We start from the raw sequence: 21440 nt of genomic DNA on the forward strand, positions 1-21440 counted from the left end.
AAATTTGATTTGAAACTCTAACCTGGTCAAACATTATCCTCCATGTACCAGACAATTTGGTCTGGTTTCTGCATTATTGTGATAGGTATATAGTATAGAAATGACGTGGGACCATTAACGTTAATTTAGGGGCAAGGGTGAGTGGAAAGCCAAAAATTAACGTGCGAGGCTTGCTAAGCCCGTTAATTTTGGCTTTTCTAGAGCCCGCGCCGATAAATAAAAGTTAATGATCAGGGCGAAGTCTGTTATTTCCATTATATTATCTTCGCACCATATAAAACCGTCAAAATTTGCGAAAAGTTTCCAAGCGAACGACAACTGAGCCCCAGGATTGAGCAATACGCGACGCACTGTCACGCGCGCTGTAAAAAATTGGCAAATCCGGAGAGGTTTTCAGAAAAAAGTACCTCAACTAGGCCCACAAGTGCTCCATTTTAATTTGTGATTGGTTATGATTTACGTTTCAACTGTAAAGTTACGATACTTTGAGTTGTTTATCTTATAATTCATATTCAAGGGCATGTTAACAAACCATTACTGTGTATTTGTGGTCAGTCATGTGGTTTAGCTCGACCAATCAAAACGTGACGGGCAGGGCATGGCAATATAATTTTCTGTAACCCGTAATACAATGGACACAAAAAGAAAAAGATATTGGTCTTCAACGTCATGTTGTTTACAAAGAGGCCGTAGTCTGGTAAATGAATCAACAATTCTATAACTTCATTTTTCTATATCTGATTGAAGTACAGGGCATCGACAACGAGCAGACGTTTGTATTAATTTCCAGTTACAGATAAATAATAAATAATTTTCTGCTTCACGTATACTCTAGAAGAATCTGTATGTTCTCAAGGTTCCAAGACAAGAATTGACATTTTTAAACTATTAATTCTCTAGTAGTCAAGAAGCTCAGAACCTCGGCATATTATATATTTTCGGAAAGCCTAGATATAGGGAAACATTTTTGTTACCATAGTGTCACCATTGTTTACATTACTATCACGTTACAGGTTATTTGCATAACCTTTCAAAAATCAGTTTTCCATATGTTTTGTTTCAATGCTTTGAGACAAGTGGCTGAAATTTGTGTGAGTGCAAGATGTCCTATGTATCTTCCAAAGGGTAGTACAGAATTGTAATAAACCTTCTTAAACCATTTTTTATGCAAGAAAAACTTCCAGAGCGGTGAATGTAACCCTAAGTAAGTTTTTTAAAATTGTGATATAAAAAAGTAAGCAAGATATGAAAAATCTGAGAAACACACCAGAAAGTTTGAGGAAAATATTTTGAAGTACTGAGACAAAACCTAAGGAAAACCGATTTTTGAAAGGTTATGCAAATTGCCTGCAATGTGATAGTTATCTAAAACAATGGTAACATTTTGATTGCCGAAATGTTCCTCTATATTTAGGCTTTCAGAAAATATATCATTTACAGGGGTTCTGAGCTTATTAATAACCAGGGAATTGTTAGATTAAAAAGGTCAATTTCTTGTCTTGGAACCTTAATTTCGTTCGTCCTTAAAGAGGCACTCCCACTTGGTAACATTTTTAAAACACATTGTTTTAATGCCAACGGTCGATAGTTGACGTAGCGACTCCGCGCGGATCGCGAGATATCGATAAAAACATGTCATTTCCCGAGCGTATTTTTCACATCCCGAAGTTTTACGATCGTTTCTGGTTGTCACCCGAAATCCCCCGAAAGTGTGTTGTTGTGCTGATTGACGATATTCTAAGGAGTCCAAAAACGTTCGAATGACGCAATTAATTTACCTCCTACTGCGATGACTTTATATACATCATTATCAATGCCCTTACCTCTGGTAATTCTTTTTTAAAACTTCTCCTTAGTTTTTGTCGTTTTCACTATTCTCAATCAGTTGTATTAAATTTTCAAACAATACCACATAGATATCAGTTTTACGTGTAAAATATTAGTTGCCTCTGATGACTACATTTTTTCGTCTGCCACACAATTACGCGTGGTTCGATACATAGCGGCCGCCGCGTGTGGTATGCACGCATACCACGCGACGGCCACTATGCATACTATGTATTAACCGCACCTATCTGTGCTAGTCACCTATGCGAATTCTGGTGGAATCAGCAAACTTTGTTTTTTTTTTTTCGTTTTTTTGCCGAGTCACTAGGACTCGGCCTTCTCCCTTTGGGACATGACCGCTCACTGACGCGAGTGGTACTGCTGTGGCGTACAGCAGCGTCAGCGTAGACTCGTACTCCATAGCTTGGTTGACAATGGTTCCAGTGCCGAACGTTCAATGTTCGGAAGCTGAATTCAGGTGGGCAACCGGAATTCAAACTTTAACTTTTTTGAGGACATGTTTTTTATCGATATCTCACGATCCGCGCGCAGTCGCCATGTCACATATCGACCGTTGGCATTGAAAAAATGTGTTTTAAAAATGTTACCAAGTGGGAGTGCCTCTTTAAGATTGGCTTTCCATGGTTGTGTAATAATATCAGAGATTATTACTTCGAATGTTAATAGACAAATTTACTTGCTACCTACTTTATGTCACAACCCATATGAATAAAACAATGTTAACGGGAAGTTGCCCACAAATGTCGTCCTAGATTATCCAGGTTAAATATAATGATGTGAGCTTGCTTTGGCAGATATCGATGGTCATGCGGCATTCCTTTGAGGTTAAGCAGTCGCCGCACTCTCCGACTTTTTCTCCGCACATTTCCTGCTCTTACAAAAATTATGTTCAAAGAAAATCATTTTGTCATGCATTATTTGTCCTCATTGATTATGTGTCTTGCATCATTTTCATTTCTGTTTCCTCTAGGAAAGATTCAGATACCTTTTATATGGAATAAATAAACATCATCCTTCTTCTGGCTTATACAAGACGGGTTGCCAAGCATCCCTTCGGCTTCTGGTGGTGGAATCCAACAAGCTGGAGAGAGAGAGAGAGAGAGAGAGAGAGAGAGAGAGAGAGAGAGAGAGAGAGAGAGAGAGAGAGAGAGAGAGGTGACATGTGATGACATCTACCTTTGCTTTATTTACACCACACGCACTTTATTTTGCTTGAACTCAGAACAAAGATAAAAACAAATAAACAGTAAAACAAAAATAAACAATGCCGAAGCGAACAACTACTATTTGTGAACTTGACAATGAAAATACCACGTTTAGTTTCAAGCTTACAGTACATTTACAAAAACAAATGATGATTTCTCTGTTTTATCTCTTAATTCCTCTCAGATAGTTTTCGACATTCAGAATTTCGTCGTGGATTATCACTGAATAATTGGTTTGTCCATCTTAATGTTAATCTCTGAATATTCCCTTGTTTCCTTGGATCAAATGTTTACCGAGTGTACTGATATAGTGTCTGCGCAGAATATGAGACCGTCGATCCTGGTTGTCACTTCTTAGATAAAAATGTCTCCTGCTATATGTGTTATTTTGATGCCAAAAGTTATGTCTTTTTGTATTGTGTAAGCGTGTTTACTACTGGCCATTTACAGCTCGATAATTTTTCAGCCATCATTTTGAGTTAGGATATGGATTTGGATGAGGCGGACCGGATGAGTATCCTTGATGCGATTTGCCGTATTTAAGATCGCTTCAAATTTCAAAGTTAAAACGCATTATAAGTGGTGAGCCACTGCGGAAAACAGTATGTGAAGTAGTTACGGCGATGGCGTAATGTCATCATTCAATATACCTTTTCATTATGTTTTGACAACTTTATAATTTTCCATGGCTGAGAGCTAAAGGATATGTAAAGTGCATACAGAAAACTTTTGATTCTCGTTGTGTGGACGTTAAAAATTACATCGAAGCTTACCGTCATTTGGGCCCTTGCCCTTGATTAGTTTGAAGTTTCCAATTCTTAAAGTTATTCAGACCATAAAGGAATAAAAGAGGACAATAAGAAATCATCAACTATGGTCACTAAAAACTGTACGATGAAAGAAAGATAAATATATTGAAAGCATTGTTTGATCATGATTAATGCTGCAAAAGCAACACATATTTGTCGTTTATACACAAATGTTAAGGACTTCACAGTGTTGAAACAAACAGTAACGGTTTTGACAGAAGAAGAAATTAATGTGTTGATTTATCATTTAGAAAAGAAATTGTGTTTTATTTGCAAAAAAGGGGTCAAATTCTTCAACTGGTTATCATCATACCTCATCGCCGCTACTCCCCATTCTGGTATGATGTTATAGACCATCTCTTTTCTCGGTGACGGAGAGCCTGTCGACAGCGCCGGCCATACATTTATGCCATCTATTTCTGGATCTTTACGTTCAGCAAATATAAAGCATCGGTTGTTATTTATTTACATTCTTTACCTGAAATCTTACAAAAACCTTGCTATGATATGATTTGATATTTATTTATAATGAACGGAATTTCTGTTTACGAGTGTTTTTCACCGAGCCGTACAACTTCGAGGCGAAGGAATTCCTGCCAAAGGCAATAAGTTTACGGGTCCGCGAAGAAGACTAAGAAACGATAACATCAAAGAAAAATAATCTTGAGATTATATATTTATCAAATGAACAGTCTTCTCACTTTCCTTTTCATATCGATGTATCAAAATTATTATTGCATATGCATAAATATTGTCGCAATATTTGTTCTACTTCTCCACATTACTTTCATTTAATAAGAAAAACTGCTCATCACTCAGTACATATGCACATAACTTACATTGTACTCCCATTCATAAATCATATCAAGTTGACATTTTTTGTATAGTGTTGCATTATCTTTTTGTATATAGTACGGTTGGTATGGTATGTATTGGTGTATCATAATTATCAGCCGCTGATGTATTTTGGGTAAGGCTCATTATGTTTTGCTGAGTCATCACAGTCAAAAATCGATTAAGAGAGGAAAAGAATAATAGCATACCAATAAGGCATGCAGATACATCGGTAAAATATTGTTTTACATCATTTTCAATTTTAATCAAACAATAAAGTTAAAACACTAAACAGGATTGGAACTAATTTTGTGATAATTGAATGGTGAAATAATGTCTGTTTGGTCTACAAATATAAGCTCATCTGCTTTCCATTTTAAGTTATACACTAGTTTTTATGAGTGATTTGTAACATTGCAACTGCAACTAACACTTTTGACAAATTTGAAAAAATATGATGATCCAATTATCCCTAATTAGTTTTAATAGTGTTCTAAGCAAAAACTGGACGAAGAAAACGGAAATTAGATGACCGGGTGTTCATTGTGTTGCATTGTTTTTTAATTGTATTTTATCGTTGCAGTGTTGTTTCGCTGCAGTGTATATTAAATCGTATTTTGATGTATTATGCTGTATTGTATTTTGTTACTTGTATTGATTTTTTACTGTTTCATTGCATTTAATCCCTGCATATTTCTGTCGAACATTGTGAGAATGTTGCATTTATTCATCACTATGTATATTAGGGGGATCACTGTCAGGACTATAGCATGATCGATTAAATGTTACCTGTAACTTTTCCTCCGGCAATATTAACAAGTGTTGGATACCAGTCAACTATGTTCACCAACCTACAAGGAAAAGGTGGAGAGATGGGTTGCCATCATCCAAGGCCCCGAGCTCAAACTTTATATGCCATTGGTACAAGCGCAATATGAATATGCTGCAAATATTCAGACATATTGCATGCCTTTACTGTGAGATTTTGACGAATGTTGAGCATGAGTTCACGACAAATTTTTACAAGGCAGTTACATTAGTAACACACGTCCTTCGAAAAAGTAAGCATACATAACAACATGCTTGGTTGCACTTGCATATTTTTCGTCGATGAGCTGTTCAAGTCCCTACACTGTTGGGATTGAAAATCTTGCTGTTTTATGGAGCAGCTCGTCGCTCATTCCTGGCGCGCATCACACTGTAGCCACGCATCACCAGTCACCCGCCATTGTTTCAAAGCTGCAATCGACAACATAGTCACGTGACCGGGTACTTTTTCAAATTTTGTCAAAACCTATTTTCATGCTTTGCCGCTTGGTAGTCACAAAAAATTCGTTTCTATGGCTAGAGGTGGGCACTGTCTATAAAACTGAGACGTTCGGAAGATGACTACCATTTAAAGCTCTTAGGCTGAGTGTCAGTAACGCAGATGATTACGTGCACAATCTCAACATATGTTATTCGCGTACAAAACAATATGTTGTGCTTCGGTCGGACCCTAGTGGGTCATCTTTTGCCCCATAAATAGCGAAAAATACGCCTAATGAAAGAAAGCCTTGTGTATTAACCTCGTCAATATGATATTAAATACAATACGCAAAAGAGGTTTGCAGACTAACAACAGTAACAATTACACCAATATCACGGAAATCTACATACACACCCGTTATACGTATATCCAGTTTTCGCCAAAATATTGCCATGGATGAAGCCAACGGCTCGTGTGCCTCCCTCAAATAATTGTTGTTTCATGCCCAGGAGTGGCCAGTTGCTTCCCTGGTGCTTCCAAATTACAGGGGCGCCATTCTACATTAAATACGATGAAAAGAAGAAGATGATCATGGTGAATATGATAATGTTGGGAAGACAGGCAATGACAGCGTCACTGCCACGTACATCAACAGACAGAGATATGTCAGTAGGAGAAGGAGCAAAATAATTGGTTTCAAAAACTTTCACGGAAATAAAAGAAGCCAAACCTTAGATGCAATAATTAAGCAGTAAAGCACACACAGCGACGGCATACCATGAGATTTTGACCAGTTCACGACATATATGCAACAGCGATAGCGAGTGCATATATGAAGTGAGCTGGTCAAAATCGAGTGGTATACCATCGCTGGATGTGATTTATTGCTATTATATCATAACAGTATATTGAAATTCTGGCATGGAAAGTCAAAAACGGATATTTGCTCAAGCTGAGAGCTCGCGCGTGTGCCAGCAGTGGTATATCGCTAATATACCACGATTTTTTACGCGTCTCGACCAATCAGGTCGCTGTATTTGCGCCATCAATATACCGGTATGATATAATACTCGATATAATTATACACCTGCGTCTGTAACCTATGTAGTTTCGTCATACAGTAAGTTTCGGTATCAGACGTCAGACCTATGAATTTTTGTGAAATTGCGTCGCCGACCTACAATTGCGCAGGTTAAAATTCCGCTCTGAGCGCTTAGCGGTCGCGCTGAATGCGTGAATAGTTTGCTCGCGATCGCTCAGTGCAGTGCGCGACAGGCATCCCAAAAGCGCTTTAATTTTGACTTTTTCCCGGGAAGAATTGGACTAAAAAGGTATATAATAGTAAGGTTATTCACAAATACCAGGATTAATGTCCTCGTACATCGTACGCTTCAGTATTGTCCGAGACGCTATACCAGCGCTGCTCGGACATAAGCCACTGAATCTTGTGAATAACGTTATATTATTAACAAATGACGGGAAGCGGAGAGGAAATGATGGGAAGAAGCAGCCAGAGAAAGCGATAGAAGGATATGGAAGGTTAGCAGAAGGTATGAGCTGTTGTAACGACATATCTTTTCGAAAATTGATAGAAAAGTAAACTCTTTATTTTCGTTAAAGACATATGTAGGTGGACCAATAACCCTAAAAACAAATGATTAGGACCTGATAAAGATTGCAATTTATCCTGGTGATCATCGTCTCTAAGCTCAAACATCAAGCCCGATAAGTAGTAAACAGCGTACCTATACGTAACGCATTCTTGTGATACAATGATAACAAATAAACGTAGACATCTTAATGATTTCAATGCATTATCCCAGAACTTGCATATATTACACTCTCTTGGGCTTTATTGCCTGTTGCAACCAGAATACAGTGACTATAGTTTTCACGGCTGTTTACTTGGCAATATTAGGGTTATTTTATTCTCTAACATAGCGTCGGGCTCTTTGGCTAAAAACATCATGAAAAAAATATGGTGGATAATGAATCAAAATAAAAAGAAAAATTTCAATGGCCGTACGTATTCTCCTTAAAATAATGTAATGATACGGAGCATTTTGACGTCACTGTAGGTCGTAAAAGCAAGACTTACATCTGATGAAAATATAAGCAAGGTGTTTTCCCATAATCTGTTTTCCTTCAACACGCCGACAACTTTTGCAATGCCATCATCTAATGCGGTTACCATACCTTTTACAGGGAGAAAAAGAAATATATGGCATTTAGCACTGTGAAAATCTATTTCAAATTGAACATGTTTAAATTGTTGACAAATCCTGGAATTGTATAATCCATGCTCAATATGCTATTGATTTAGAAAATCGCAATTTACCGCATTTTATGACATTTTCATCTGCGGTCATGAATGAGAATATTTTGTGGGAATTATTACCAGTATACGCAGTATACAGTCATTCATAGGAGTGACTTTGACATTTTTTTTAATTTGACGTTCACCATCTTTTAATCCTCAAATAAGAACTGCAAACATTTAAAGGTTGTCGGTTGGTGTAGTTGCAACACACAGTAGAATATCGGTAAAAACCAAAAATATGGGAGGGTATTTACACGAACAGAATTTCAATAATATCATTGGGTTTATCTATAAAAGTAAGAAACAGTCTTTCCACCAAGAATGCTATTTCCAGACTCCCTCCCACCTATTTCTGAAGCTAAATAAAAAACTTAATTTCCATTAACGTTTACTCTTTTGGTATCGAGATATATTTGACAGTGATAAACATATGTTTATTTGGTAACATACAAGGAAACCATTTGCTTTTTACGTTAGGCGTCCTAAATGATTTAACAAAGTGGGTCATACCCACTGGGGTTTGGGCTCCTATTGTTTTTGCTGGAATTCAGCTTTCTTTAGGGGCCCGACCTTAGGCAGACAGGGCACCTATAGTATTCAATCACGATTTCCTCTTCTTTAGGGTACAAGACCCATGCGGGCAGGGTCCCTATTGTAATTGCTCGAGATCTTTCCCTCTCCTCGTCTACTTCCTCCTCTTCTTCTTGCCTTTTTATTTAGCTGGATCCCCGAGAGCGTTGAATGCATCTTTTTCACACTCGTAGGGCTCACTTAGCCTACTTAGAACTCTTGCACCCGAACCTTTGAATTTCGATGAATCATATGACCCGGCTGCCATCTGCTATTCAAATTATGTATCGCACCAATTTTGTATAAAACATGACCAATCGAAAAGCTGTCCTGAACCTTTTAAGTATCCTGTTATTCTCTCAACCAGTCGTTATTATAAATGAATATACTTTTTTTCCCTGTTTTTCCCTCATTTGACACTGCGAAACATCGAGGGAAACGTTTGACCTGGATAAGTCAGGGTGCAAGAGTCCCTGAACTTTCACTCTATACCAGCACAATGTATTTCCAAGCAGTGTGCACCATTGTTTAATGCAATTTGGCTTCCGTCATTTTTCAGCTATCAAACTAATCCTTACATCGGATTGACTCTCCTCATCTCATTTTAGCATATTATGGAGATTCAAAGACCCCCCCCCCCGAAGTCTTGAAGAAAATCCTCGTCAACATTGTCCTCTCGCTCGTAACGTTCGTAAATCAATCGGAGATTTACATACATTTTAGTCATTTTTGAGGGTCGTATATGCGGTATGATTATTAATTCCGACGAAATACTCAGTCATGTACATTTCTCGTCTTTCAAAAAGTCGTTGCCCTGTCGTACGTCGGCTGATGATCGACGGCAAAGTTCATGTAAAAGGAACAATTAATGATCAATGATAACACTTTAAGATTTTGTTATGGCATTCATTATCCAGTTTTGTTCTAAGATTTTTTGTCTACGCCATAATAAAATATAAAATAAACTAGAAAGCATTTGCCAGCAAAAGCGAAGTTCCAGAGACCAGAGCAGCGGAAGAAACAAGAGAATGTGTGACAAAGATAGGTGCAGAATGAAAGAGTACTTTGGATTTTAATATTCAAGCACGTACCTATAGTTAGGGCTGATAGCAGCAGGCCTAAACACCATAATACAGCTAAAAGCAAGGCAGTCCGGGGAATTACAGTACACAGATTACAAATGCCTACATGTACGGTAAAAACGCAACAGATACATACGGGGGCGACAACGCATGGAAATGTATATCAGACGACATTCTCGCGAGCCAGAGCAATAATTTTCGCTCCGCTGACCTACGCAAAAATCAATCGCTTGACGGGTAGCGCTGAGTTGTTGCCGTAAAGAGGCGCGTGGTTTACGACGATGATCAGACGAGAGGAAAAATCGGACCTAGGCCGTTGAAATTGAAAACCGAGGCCACGTGCATTTTCATTTGATTAAAAGCACAGACTAAAACAATTTTCATTGCTATGTCGCTGTTTTCACAAGATACTGACCGTTTGATCTTGGAAAGTTGAGTTGCTTTTACGTGCAGCCAACGCATGCCGGTGCGGTGACAGACAGTTCACTATGAATGCCTAGCTCTGCAACGCAGGGCTGTGTGTTACCGGCGTTAAACGGCGTCGCAGACTGATATAGGAAAAACCGCTAGTGGCTCCTCAGAAATACGGCGGGCAGTTTCTCCGCCAAAACAGCCGATTTTGAATCCAAATTTTGCATTGATCTTCGTTTTCGAGCACACCCACCTCGCCTAGGTACACGATGTGCCCAGCCGCGCTTGTAAACTTACGGAAAGCCTACTTTTCTCTCTCTATGCGAGCGAAGCGATCGTATCCGCCTCGGCCATTGTTATCTCATGAGCATTCGAGCGAAACAGTATACCGCCACGTACGGCGAGTATTCAGAGAAAAATAAAATCTAAAAGCAACAAAAAACAAAGCGAAGGAAAGCTAGAATTATTAATAGCTGAACGCAATATGATAGTTCAGCAATGCAAAATAAAAAATAAATAAATAAACACACAAGAAATGCCCGTAAAACCCGTCCGAGCTTAGCGATGACGTCATAAGCGTGTCGCAATGCATTCTGGGTAATTAAGGTAAAATTTGTGTATAGCATGTTCTATGATAGTAATAACGGAAATAGAGAAAGAAAGAAAGAAAGAAAGAAAGAAAGAAAGAAGGAAAGTGAGCAAAAACTAACAGTTCCAGAGCTGGTCTCTGGAACTAACTACAGTCTTTATCCCCGTCTATTTTATAAAAAGCAGGGTCAATTTATTCACCAGCATTTATGCAAATAGATTGAGATTGAGACCAAATTTTCTGTAATACATATTTCTAGGTTGAAGGACCGACAACTTTCACAAAGGACCTGTTACAGTGTTAGTAGTCCTTCTTACCGGTAGCTTTTATCTTTAATTTCGACAGTGCTTTTGACCAATATTTACACTTATCAACGGCACAGCCATGTCGCCATTGAGGCAACACAAATGTGCCTCCCCAGTGAGCCGCAACCAAAAATATGCTCGCGACATTAAAAAACCAGCCAGTACCGCTCGGCAGCCATATTAAGGGACCCAATATCACGGGCTTGCTGGCTATGTTTGCTAGAATGAATGGCAGCATACATAGCAAGAAAACAAAGCCATTTCAGGATAAGTAAAACGTTTCCGCAAATATTCTACTTTTGTCACAATAAAAGGACCATTTTAATCTGTTAGTTGCTCTGTCCAAAAGCATGTAATCACCCTTTTCAAAGCAAGATTATAATAATCAGTGTTTTGTTGTGCGTCATCTGTCGCAAGCGTATTTTCCCATTTCATATATATTTTGGCTCAAGTCGAATGAATTGCTTGAGTTGCTTTAGCAGTTTTCCATTAGCTTTCCTTTTAAATTTGTGAATGTTTGTTGTGTGTTTTTTGGGGAAAGGGGCAGCTGTTACTTTTGAATACTCTTATTAAAATAGTATTCATCTTGTCAGCTCAGACTGTAAATGCCTAAACTGCATTGGTATTCCGAATGCCAGGTCATTGAGTGATCTCGCTATATCAGCTGGCATGCAGATGTCATATTGTAATGAATAATACCAGGTATAACTACTGGGCTTTGCTGCCTACCTGCCCGTTTACATGTCTTATATGCACACAATTTGTGCACAGAACGCATGCGGTTTTATCTTACATAAACTACAGGATGCCGTACAAGAGATGACACCGTCATTAGGAAATTAGGCATTTAGCAGCAGACAAATTTCAGATTATAGCTGGTGTGGCAAGAGAACAGAAAACAAGTGACCACCAGTACACACGATCAATAAACAAGGATCATTCAGTCAATATATTTCTTATTTGGTGTATTAACTTGTCTTTAAAAGTCACTACCAATAGCATCAACAGAAACAAGCACATCCTCCGACAATAATTAGTCTAATGTAATCTGAGAAGAGATATCATCACTTTTAAGAGACTTCTGTAAGGTAAAAAAACATGCGTTCTGTGCACACAATGTGTGCATACCAGACATCGAAATGGGAAGGAAGGCAGCAAAGCCCTGTAACCACGCTGTCCTATATCAATCGTTATCATATGCACAAGCCAATTTTTCTTGTCGTTCTACGTCACGACATCGCGCGTAGATGTCATCAAGTTTTGTGCGTCGGACCTTTTTTGCGTCGATCTTCGGTGTGCCAGTCAATGTAAACTAACAACATGACGGCTGGTATTTCTCCCACAAGCCAAATGTGTCTGACATGAAAATATCGTAAAAATTAGTCATGATTGTTAGAGAATGACAAAAAACACCCACTTAACAAATTTTGAGTCCTTGTGTTTTAATTTTGTCGCCAATATGGAGGTTGGTATTCATATAGACCCCGCTGACACATGAACTTTCGACGCACTGTGTACTATCATGTGGCATAAGCTTACGGTTTCCGATGCAACAAGGGGGTCAAGTATGGCATCCAGGCCTCAAAAGGTCATGTAATCCAATCAATATTTTCATAGACTACGACAATAATAATCCGAACAAATAGCAAGAGACCTGCATTTGCATAAAAATGGTGACCTATTTCCATTCACCCTGTTATTAGTAAAGTTTTTGAGAGTTGTAAATAATAGTTTGATTGATTACTTTGAAAAAAATTGTATTCTTTACAAACTGCATGGTTTTAGAAAAAAAAAACATGGTTGTAAAGCGCCAATTGTTAGCTTGATCCAATCTGTGTGACAAAGGAGAATCAATAATTGGATATTTGTTGATTTCTCAAAAGCATTATGTTATGGTACAGTTGATCATGACATCCTTATTCCAAAACTAGAATATTGTGCAGTACGGGCCTTGCCATTTAAATGGTTTATTCGTTATCTTCAATCCAGAAGACAATATAGCTAATGTGCATTCTAAGAAGGCAGAAGTTACATGTGGTGATCCACAAGGCACAATGTTTGGCCAAATAGCATTCCTGATTTACATAAACGACATCCAAAATTCTGCAGGTGCCTTTAATTTTATGATTTATGCAGATGACTCAAATGTATTTCACCCTTTTCGCACTTTTCAAGTATTGTTACATGTTGTTAAATAAGTGGGTCAAGGTGAAAAAGGTATTTAAGTGGGTCAAGGTGAAAAAGGTATTTCTCTCTTTTGGCAAATCAAGAATGTGACAATGGAATATTACAAACGTAATTTGCTCACCAAGTAAGGACCGCCTCTTTTCATTTTGAACCAGTGGGTACATGTCGAAATATTTCCTTGGAACCTGTTCATAACGATTAAATCTATTAATCTGTCTGCCCGTTTTTCCTTGTTCTTCATGCATACATACATACATACGTACACACACACATACATGCATGCAGGCATGCATGCATGCATGCATGCATATATACACACATACACATACATACATACATACATACATACATACATACATACATACATACATACATACATACATACATACATACATACATACATACATACATATTTGCCAGACATCAGGACTGGTAACTTTCAAAACTTGCCTGTCCTGCCAGAAAGTTGCCTGTCCTGAATTTTTGACAAATCCATTCATTCAAAAAACACAAAACCATTTTGTACTTCAAACTATAAACAACTTTATTTTCAACATGTGTATTAACTGTGATCTTACAAACAAACTGTTCTGAATTCCACCGTTTGAAATGAATTCTAATCCGGACTTAAACACAAAATTTCTACAATAACAATGCTGATAACACTCTGATACATTGTGTTGATAACCGAGTACTGGACATTTCATCATGGATCTGTGCATGGTCTCCTTGATGAAATCAGTGCTGACATGAGTCAATCACAGATTACATCAAGTCAGTGTCACTACCAACATCACTTTCCAGGAGATCAGAAAAGTCTGATTCATAATCAGAGTCCAGTCCCTGTCCTGCTACAAATGACTGCAGGATCTGCCCCCTATATATTTGGTTTTAACAATGGGGAAACTGAATTTTTTTTTAAATTTGTCTCCATTTCATGCCACAACTTATCGTATAAAACCAAGATGCAATCTGTCATCGAATTGGTACTACAATCAACCAAACTGAAAAGATTGCTGAGCAATACAGAAAACATCATCTGGCAAAGAAAATCAAAAACTGAGAGAGCTGCCTATAAGTAATCATAGTTGGCGGCATGAATTTAAATAAACCAATACTCTCCTCAGACCAAACCGATTTCAAAGGCCGTTTACAGAAAATATTGTAAACGAAACCATGAAACCTGGGAATGGCTAAACACAGAGAAACAGCCCTTCACAACATGCTTTTGAAACACCAGAAAGCAGGCACCAATATCGACCCGAAATCTATTACAAAGTCCATGAAAAATTGACACAGAGCACTAGCGACGCTCAAAATATGCCCAAAAACAAAAATCCTTATAACCGTCCAGAAACTCCGGTCGATGCTGGGTCATGTTAATTATAATATGACACCACACACCGGATCGCTCACTATAGAGTCAGTCAATAGTGGCTAACTCTTTCAATAACGAATCTGGCTTCTCCTCTTCGAGGACGAAGATGACTTCATCACACAACCAAGCGGAGGGGATACAAAACACGAGAGCGACTGATGAAGGAACCCCATTTTTGATTCCGAAACACCGTTAAGACGAATCACTCAATCAACAAACCGGTTTACCGGGGACTCAGATCACATGACTAGGGTCAAAGCACTATCGATTCACCGGTGTCTCGCCATGTATTCCACACAAAATAAATGCAATGATCCTCTTATTCACCATATCGTAATACTGAAAAATCTTGGTAGAGCCGACGTGTGGAGTTGCCCTCATTTTCCTTTATATTCCTATATAAGCAGCTGATCGATGAGATTACTGGGTATGCCGTATGGGCTACTATCGAGAGCCCGACACACGGACGTGGAAGTACAATTTTCCTCCCGTCCGACTGAAAAGTTACCCGTCTCGGACGGGAGGACGGGCGGTAGTTTCCAACGCTGATGTATGTATGTATGTATGTATGTATGTATGTATGTATGTATGTATGTATGTATGTATGTATGTATGTATGTATGTATGTATGTATGTATGTATGCATGCATGCATGCATGCACGCACGCACGCACGCACGCACGCACGCACATACATACCTACCTACCTACATACCTACCTACCTACCTACCTACCTACCTACCTACCTACCTACCTACCTACATACATACATACATACATACATACATACATACATACATACATACCTACCTACCTACCTACCTACCTACCTACCTACCTACCTACCTACCTACCTACCTACCTACCTACCTACCTACCTACCTACCTACCTACCTACCTACCTACCTACATACCTACATACATACATACATACATACATACATACATACATACATACATACATACATACATACATACATACATACATACATACATACATACATACATACATACATACATACATACATACATACAAACATACATACATACATACATACATACATACCTACCTACATACCTACCTACCTACCTACCTACCTACCTACATACATACATACATACATACATACATACATACATACATACATACATACATACATACATACATACATACATACATACATTCATACATACATACATACATACATACATACATACATACAAACATACATACATACATACATACATACATAAAGATATACATATATAAATATATACATAAATACATAGTGCCACTTTTGTGATCACTTACCTGCATTGGAGCGTGAACGCTTTGGTAAGCAAGATACATAAAAAAAGGTCTTGTCTTGTCATGGGACTGTATGATATCAACAGCCTTATCACTGAACAGGTACTGCAAAGTTTGGGAGATCCATATTTTTATGCAGGCGGTATGGGAGATGATATATGCTATAAATATTAGTGTATTCGTGTTGCCTCTGTTGCTTTTATGTGATTTTTATGTTTCCATCCAAATAGTCTGAATGCTAATGGTTTATGTTTTTTGTATCACGGCTACACACAGTATCGAGGAAAAATTGTAGCATCGTGTTAAATTTATGACCAATTTCTACATAGAGTTGATGATCCTGTTCGTTGTGTGATTGTCTCAATGCTGGTTCGCGTGTTGATTTCGAATGTCCGATTTACCAGTTGTCAGCGATCAAATTGTGATTATGATTACTCATTATTTATTTTGCTTGATTCTTTATGTGAAAAACACCCATATTTTTCCCACGAAACTTTGTCCATTAAACAGGGTATCTTTGGAATTGCATATAATTGGATATTTCCAAATGAAAGTAGACATTAAGTGTTTTTTATTTGATTGATGAACTGTTACACAATAATGTTACTGTGACAGGTATAAATCTTGGTAGCATGTTTGCCAGCAAAACGATTAACCTGAAGTCTTAAACATGGTAATTAAGCTTGCAAAACTGAGGCAAGCGTGCCAGCGTAACATCGTTAGGCAAGAAGCAACTATCTAGTACCTAATTCTGAATACTCACCGACGAATATGTTCCGTTTTGACTCCAGTCTGGATCAAAGTTGTCGTGAAGGTCCAAGCCACCACCTTTTAAGCCAATAATTAGGAACACCATTAATATAAAGTTTTAACTGAAAAATGTTGAACGCATAGCGCTTGCCCCGTTTATATCAACGGGCAATCGATAGATAGTGCCATGACTTAGCTTTATACGTTGTAATCTTATAGAGATTCGACTGGTGTCACTAACTTATTTTGTATGGCGATAGCGTTAAATACAATTCGTTGACGACACAAAAATAGTTTTTCATGGTTTGTTTTGTAAAATTAAGTGAACCTGGCGTTGAAACAGATGCCTATGATATTGTTTTTATATTATTTTACTTTTTCATTTGATAAGGACCACAGCAAAGCATAAACGTGGTTGCATAAGTAAATCAAAACTTTCAAGTTGCGATGTGCAATTATATTAGATATAGAGCAAAGTGAGTGCTTACTGTAGTGCGTGTAATAATCTTCCGAGCTAAATAGAAGCCATAAAATCTGTCAAATCCACGCCTTGTAGGTGTGTATTCCACTTTGCAGAACCCTAAATGCCACCTGAGAATGATATTGAACAACATTTAGCAAGAGACAAAAAAGCCGATCGTATGAGGCTAACCTACGCCTGCTGTAAATATAAACCGTCTACTATAGACCGCCATTGGCATGTAAAGTCCGAATCACGTTCTGAACGCGTAATAATGTTGTTTTCCGTGCATGGCATGAGTTGCTCAAATTCACGAACCGCAAACTTTCGATTTTTTGAAGTGCTGAGCCTATGATACACGCGGATTGTTTTTCAAAACTAAGTACAGTCGAATGATCAAAGAGGGTGTTACAAATATATTAAAAACGTGATGTCGTTCGATTGAAAATAAATAAAGGATGTATTATCTTATAACCAGTTAGCTTATTTTTCTTCTTGTGCAGTCAGGGATGCACAAATATTAACATAACACCAGATAGGGAAGGTTACAGAAGGTACAAATAGCTATATGTTCCCGTCTATACTGTAATCCTTTCTCTGTCAAACACCGAATTCAAAACTGCATTAGACCAGACGTGACGCCCCTGTCGTTAAGCAGATTTTGTGCTGCGAGCTTTGCTTTCATTGGAGCGATTACAAGCTTGCACATGCACAAGGTTAAAATTCTGGCCTATCGTATGATAGCTCTAACGCAGTACGGAATGCAATCTACGGTTTGTAAAAGAAAATACAAGCTGCTAGATGAAATAACGAGTCTATAGTTACTTTCCAACCATATACGTTGAATAGCCTAGATCTCGAAGTGTTCTTGGCAAAGTTGTTACATTTAATGGGAGTCCGCGAGGTAGCTTGTGCTTCATCGCTCCAGTCTGAAAGGTAATATTCTAAATAAATGAGAGACTAGATACATTTGTATATATCAAACGTCTGATCTTTTTCGCAATAAAAACAAATAACATGAAATAGCATGATGTAAGTTGCATTATCGTATCATATTTTCGCATTTACTTTGTTTGATCAGGGAACGTCAAAAGGAACTGGCCACTTTAATTGATTTCATGTAGGCACTTTGTCTCTGCTTCTATCTCGACAAGTAAATATTTAATATGGCTGTTCGTGATTGAAATGAGTTCATCGAGACAACACTATAGTTTGCGTCTTCACTACCAGAAGTAAGAGATTCGGCCATTATTATTTGAAAACTGCGACAATAGCGATTTAAGGAATAAATTTATAATTATTGGCAAGGGCTAGAGAATAATTCAAAGATTGTTCTCAACATAACTCGTTTCTTTGGCATTCCTCTGGCCTCTATTCGTATTATAATGCCACGAATCAAGTGAAAAATAACACTTTACCAAATAAATTGTGTGCGAGTGACAGGCTTGCACTGGACTATTGACAAAAAAAGGGTAACGACAGATAATTTCACTTATGTTATGTGATATCAGGTGATGAAGGAAAACGTTCAATGGGGTTGGCTCTCCATTTACAGGTGCGAAGCCAATGAAAGCCTATTTCCTCCACTCCTCTGCAGACTGTGAATGTTCACAATAATAGTAGTCGGCTGCATTTATGAAAAAAAATGACCTTACCCTAAAAAATTGCTACAAAAGGTTTCTCAACGGTTTTTTTATAGAGTCAAATGTGCTTAATAACGTACTAAAAGTCTACCAAAATCTGACCACCGGAAACGTGTCATTTTCAAGATGGCATCCAAAATGGCCGCCATATACTTAAAATGGCCATAACTACTTAAATATTAAACCTAGACTAATAATGTCTGTGTCTACCACCATGTTTTAGTGGTTTAGGAATCCACGTATCATATCTAGATTATAGGCAAGTGATCAGAAGTCCCATAATATGCGTATTTATACATGTATTAAAAATAATCACTATCACAGTCTTCCACAGAACGTGTTGCTTATGTGGATTTTCACAATTTCCGAGGTTAGGTAGTAAAGGGAAAGCAACTCTACACATCGTTCATATTTGGGTTGTTTGCTTTTTGTGTATATAATTGTGTATAATATAAGTGTATATCATTTGTGGCTGTTTTATGTAAAATGTTGCTCAGCCATGGCGAGACGTACCCGTAATCTACACGTCTTGATGTTACTCCGCACTGGAGCGGAGTGACTAGTGTGACACTGTGATCCTTTGCGTTTCGAAAACAGAGTTTTCTTCATCAGTCGCTTAAAATTCATTTTTGACTCGTGAGACGTGTTGAATGGTTGATTGTTTTTATTTGGTAGTATGTTGTTCCACATACGTTTGTTGTTCAAGTAGGGAAGCTAGAATGTCTACTGTTTGGTCTGTTTGTGTTTGTGTTTGTGTAGGTTCGTGTGAACCTGAGTTCGAGCTGTTGTCGCTTTTGTGAAGTCTTGCGCTTATAAGTGTGTCGCCTATATTTCTGTTCCTTCTATATGCGATTGTTGGTTGATTTTGGAACAGTTTTTTAGTGTTTCGTGTTTTTCAAGTTAACTCCAGTTTTCTGTCAGGGCTTGCTTGATTTTGTCGTTTCGATATACGGGCTATGTGTTGTTATGAAGACTACTGTATTGTTGGTGGCGTTCTTTCTTTCTTTTTGTTGTTTAAGCTATCTTTTTCTGCTTTTATGATCTGTTTCTCTGATAATGCGTTCTATTTCATTTTTGGCTCATATTTGGTATGTATATAAATACCAGAAAGAGCTTATATGATGAGTCGGTGGCGTCTGTATGTCTGTATGTATGTATGTATGTGGGTATGTATGTGTGGATGTATGTCCGTCACACGCAAAAGCTCCCATACCGCCAAAGCTACCATCTCAGTATTTGGTGTACAGGTAGATGCAGGGGTTTGGATGTGACGTTGTTCAAATGAACACGTCAGTGTCAAAAATCTGCAAATGAGGTAAGAAAAAGGGAAATCCTGCAAATGTAGAGGTGTGATGGCATGCCAGTGACTGAAACAGGCTACTCCACTGACCTTGAGTCATTTCCTGCCATTTTATGAACTGTTACAAATTAACAGACCTGCTCAAACTAAGACTAAAGTTGACAACCAGTACCTAAAGTTTCAGACGTTATTTACTCTTGTCATTCTTGTTTTTCTGGTTTAAATATTTCTTGTTGTTTTTCTGATTGTACTGTGCAGACATCATTGTCATTACATAAAGGTAGAATTTTCCTGCACTGAACAGATAGAAACTACATTTATTGTTGATCTTTGGTACCCATACTGGTATGTTCCAATTCTGATCAAATGTGAGTGACACCGTATGATTGCGGTTTTTTATATTGTCGGTCTTGTAATTTTTCACTAAATTGTGTGACTTTCTGTGGAAAATCGGCTTCGTTGTTGCATGTTCTGATGTATCGTAATGTTTCACCTTTGATCAGACCTTTGGATGTTGCTGTCGGATGGCATGAGTTTCTTTGTAAGAACTGGAATGTATCTGTTGGTTTTATGTGTGTCTTGTTGTCGAGAATTTTCTTTTATGTTGTATCGACGACCTTTGTATATAGTCAGGTCTAAATATATGATTTCTCGAGAGGAGCTTCCAAACGAAAATTTGAAAGTAGGATGCGTTTTGTTGATGTTTGATATGAATTCATTGAGTTCGTATTGTGTTCCGATGAAAGTCAGAAAAACATCGTTCCTGAACCTCGGCCAGGTCGGTATTTGTCGTTTATGTTTCTGTATTATTCTCATTTCTGTCTCGTGAAATGTAATATCTGCTATTTCCGGCAACGAGGGACACCCCATAGAGCACCCTATATTTGCCGGTAGAATTCGTCATTGAATTCAAATGTTTTGTTTTTTAAGATTATTTTTAGCAGAGCTATCATGTACTTCGTTGGTTGCTGCTTGGTTATGTAATTTTTGGACGCTCTTTGATAACCGGACAACACCCATTCAAAATGAACTACAAATGGATCCCACATACAACTGAGAACTCAAAGCTAGAAAATTATTTGGAAGCGTAAAATTGGCCATTGTTAACACACCTACTCGAAACGCAAAAACCAACATGACATATGCAGAATAAAAAGCGTTGAAAACGCTTTCGAAAAGCAAGAAGATAAC

General features: G+C 37.9%; 1 protein-coding gene across 1 annotated transcript in view; it reads right to left on the reverse strand.

Moving 5' to 3' along the window:
• Positions 1–21440, reverse strand: part of LOC139130121 (arylsulfatase I-like) — a 34107-nt gene that overhangs the window by 1184 nt on the left and 11483 nt on the right. Inside the window, exons 4-14 of the mRNA XM_070695840.1 lie at positions 18132–18235; positions 17335–17437; positions 16860–16924; positions 16100–16201; positions 13531–13594; positions 8044–8141; positions 6360–6502; positions 5486–5547; positions 4176–4287; positions 3827–3870; positions 2834–2929 (exon numbers count right to left, since the gene is read on the reverse strand). Of these exons, the coding sequence (XP_070551941.1) occupies positions 2834–2929; positions 3827–3870; positions 4176–4287; positions 5486–5547; positions 6360–6502; positions 8044–8141; positions 13531–13594; positions 16100–16138 (658 nt within the window). The 5' untranslated portion in view covers positions 16139–16201; positions 16860–16924; positions 17335–17437; positions 18132–18235. The remainder of the gene's footprint in view (positions 1–2833; positions 2930–3826; positions 3871–4175; positions 4288–5485; positions 5548–6359; positions 6503–8043; positions 8142–13530; positions 13595–16099; positions 16202–16859; positions 16925–17334; positions 17438–18131; positions 18236–21440) is intronic.

This window comes from Ptychodera flava, chromosome 3 (assembly GCF_041260155.1).
Source record: "Ptychodera flava strain L36383 chromosome 3, AS_Pfla_20210202, whole genome shotgun sequence".
NCBI lineage: Eukaryota > Metazoa > Hemichordata > Enteropneusta > Ptychoderidae > Ptychodera > Ptychodera flava.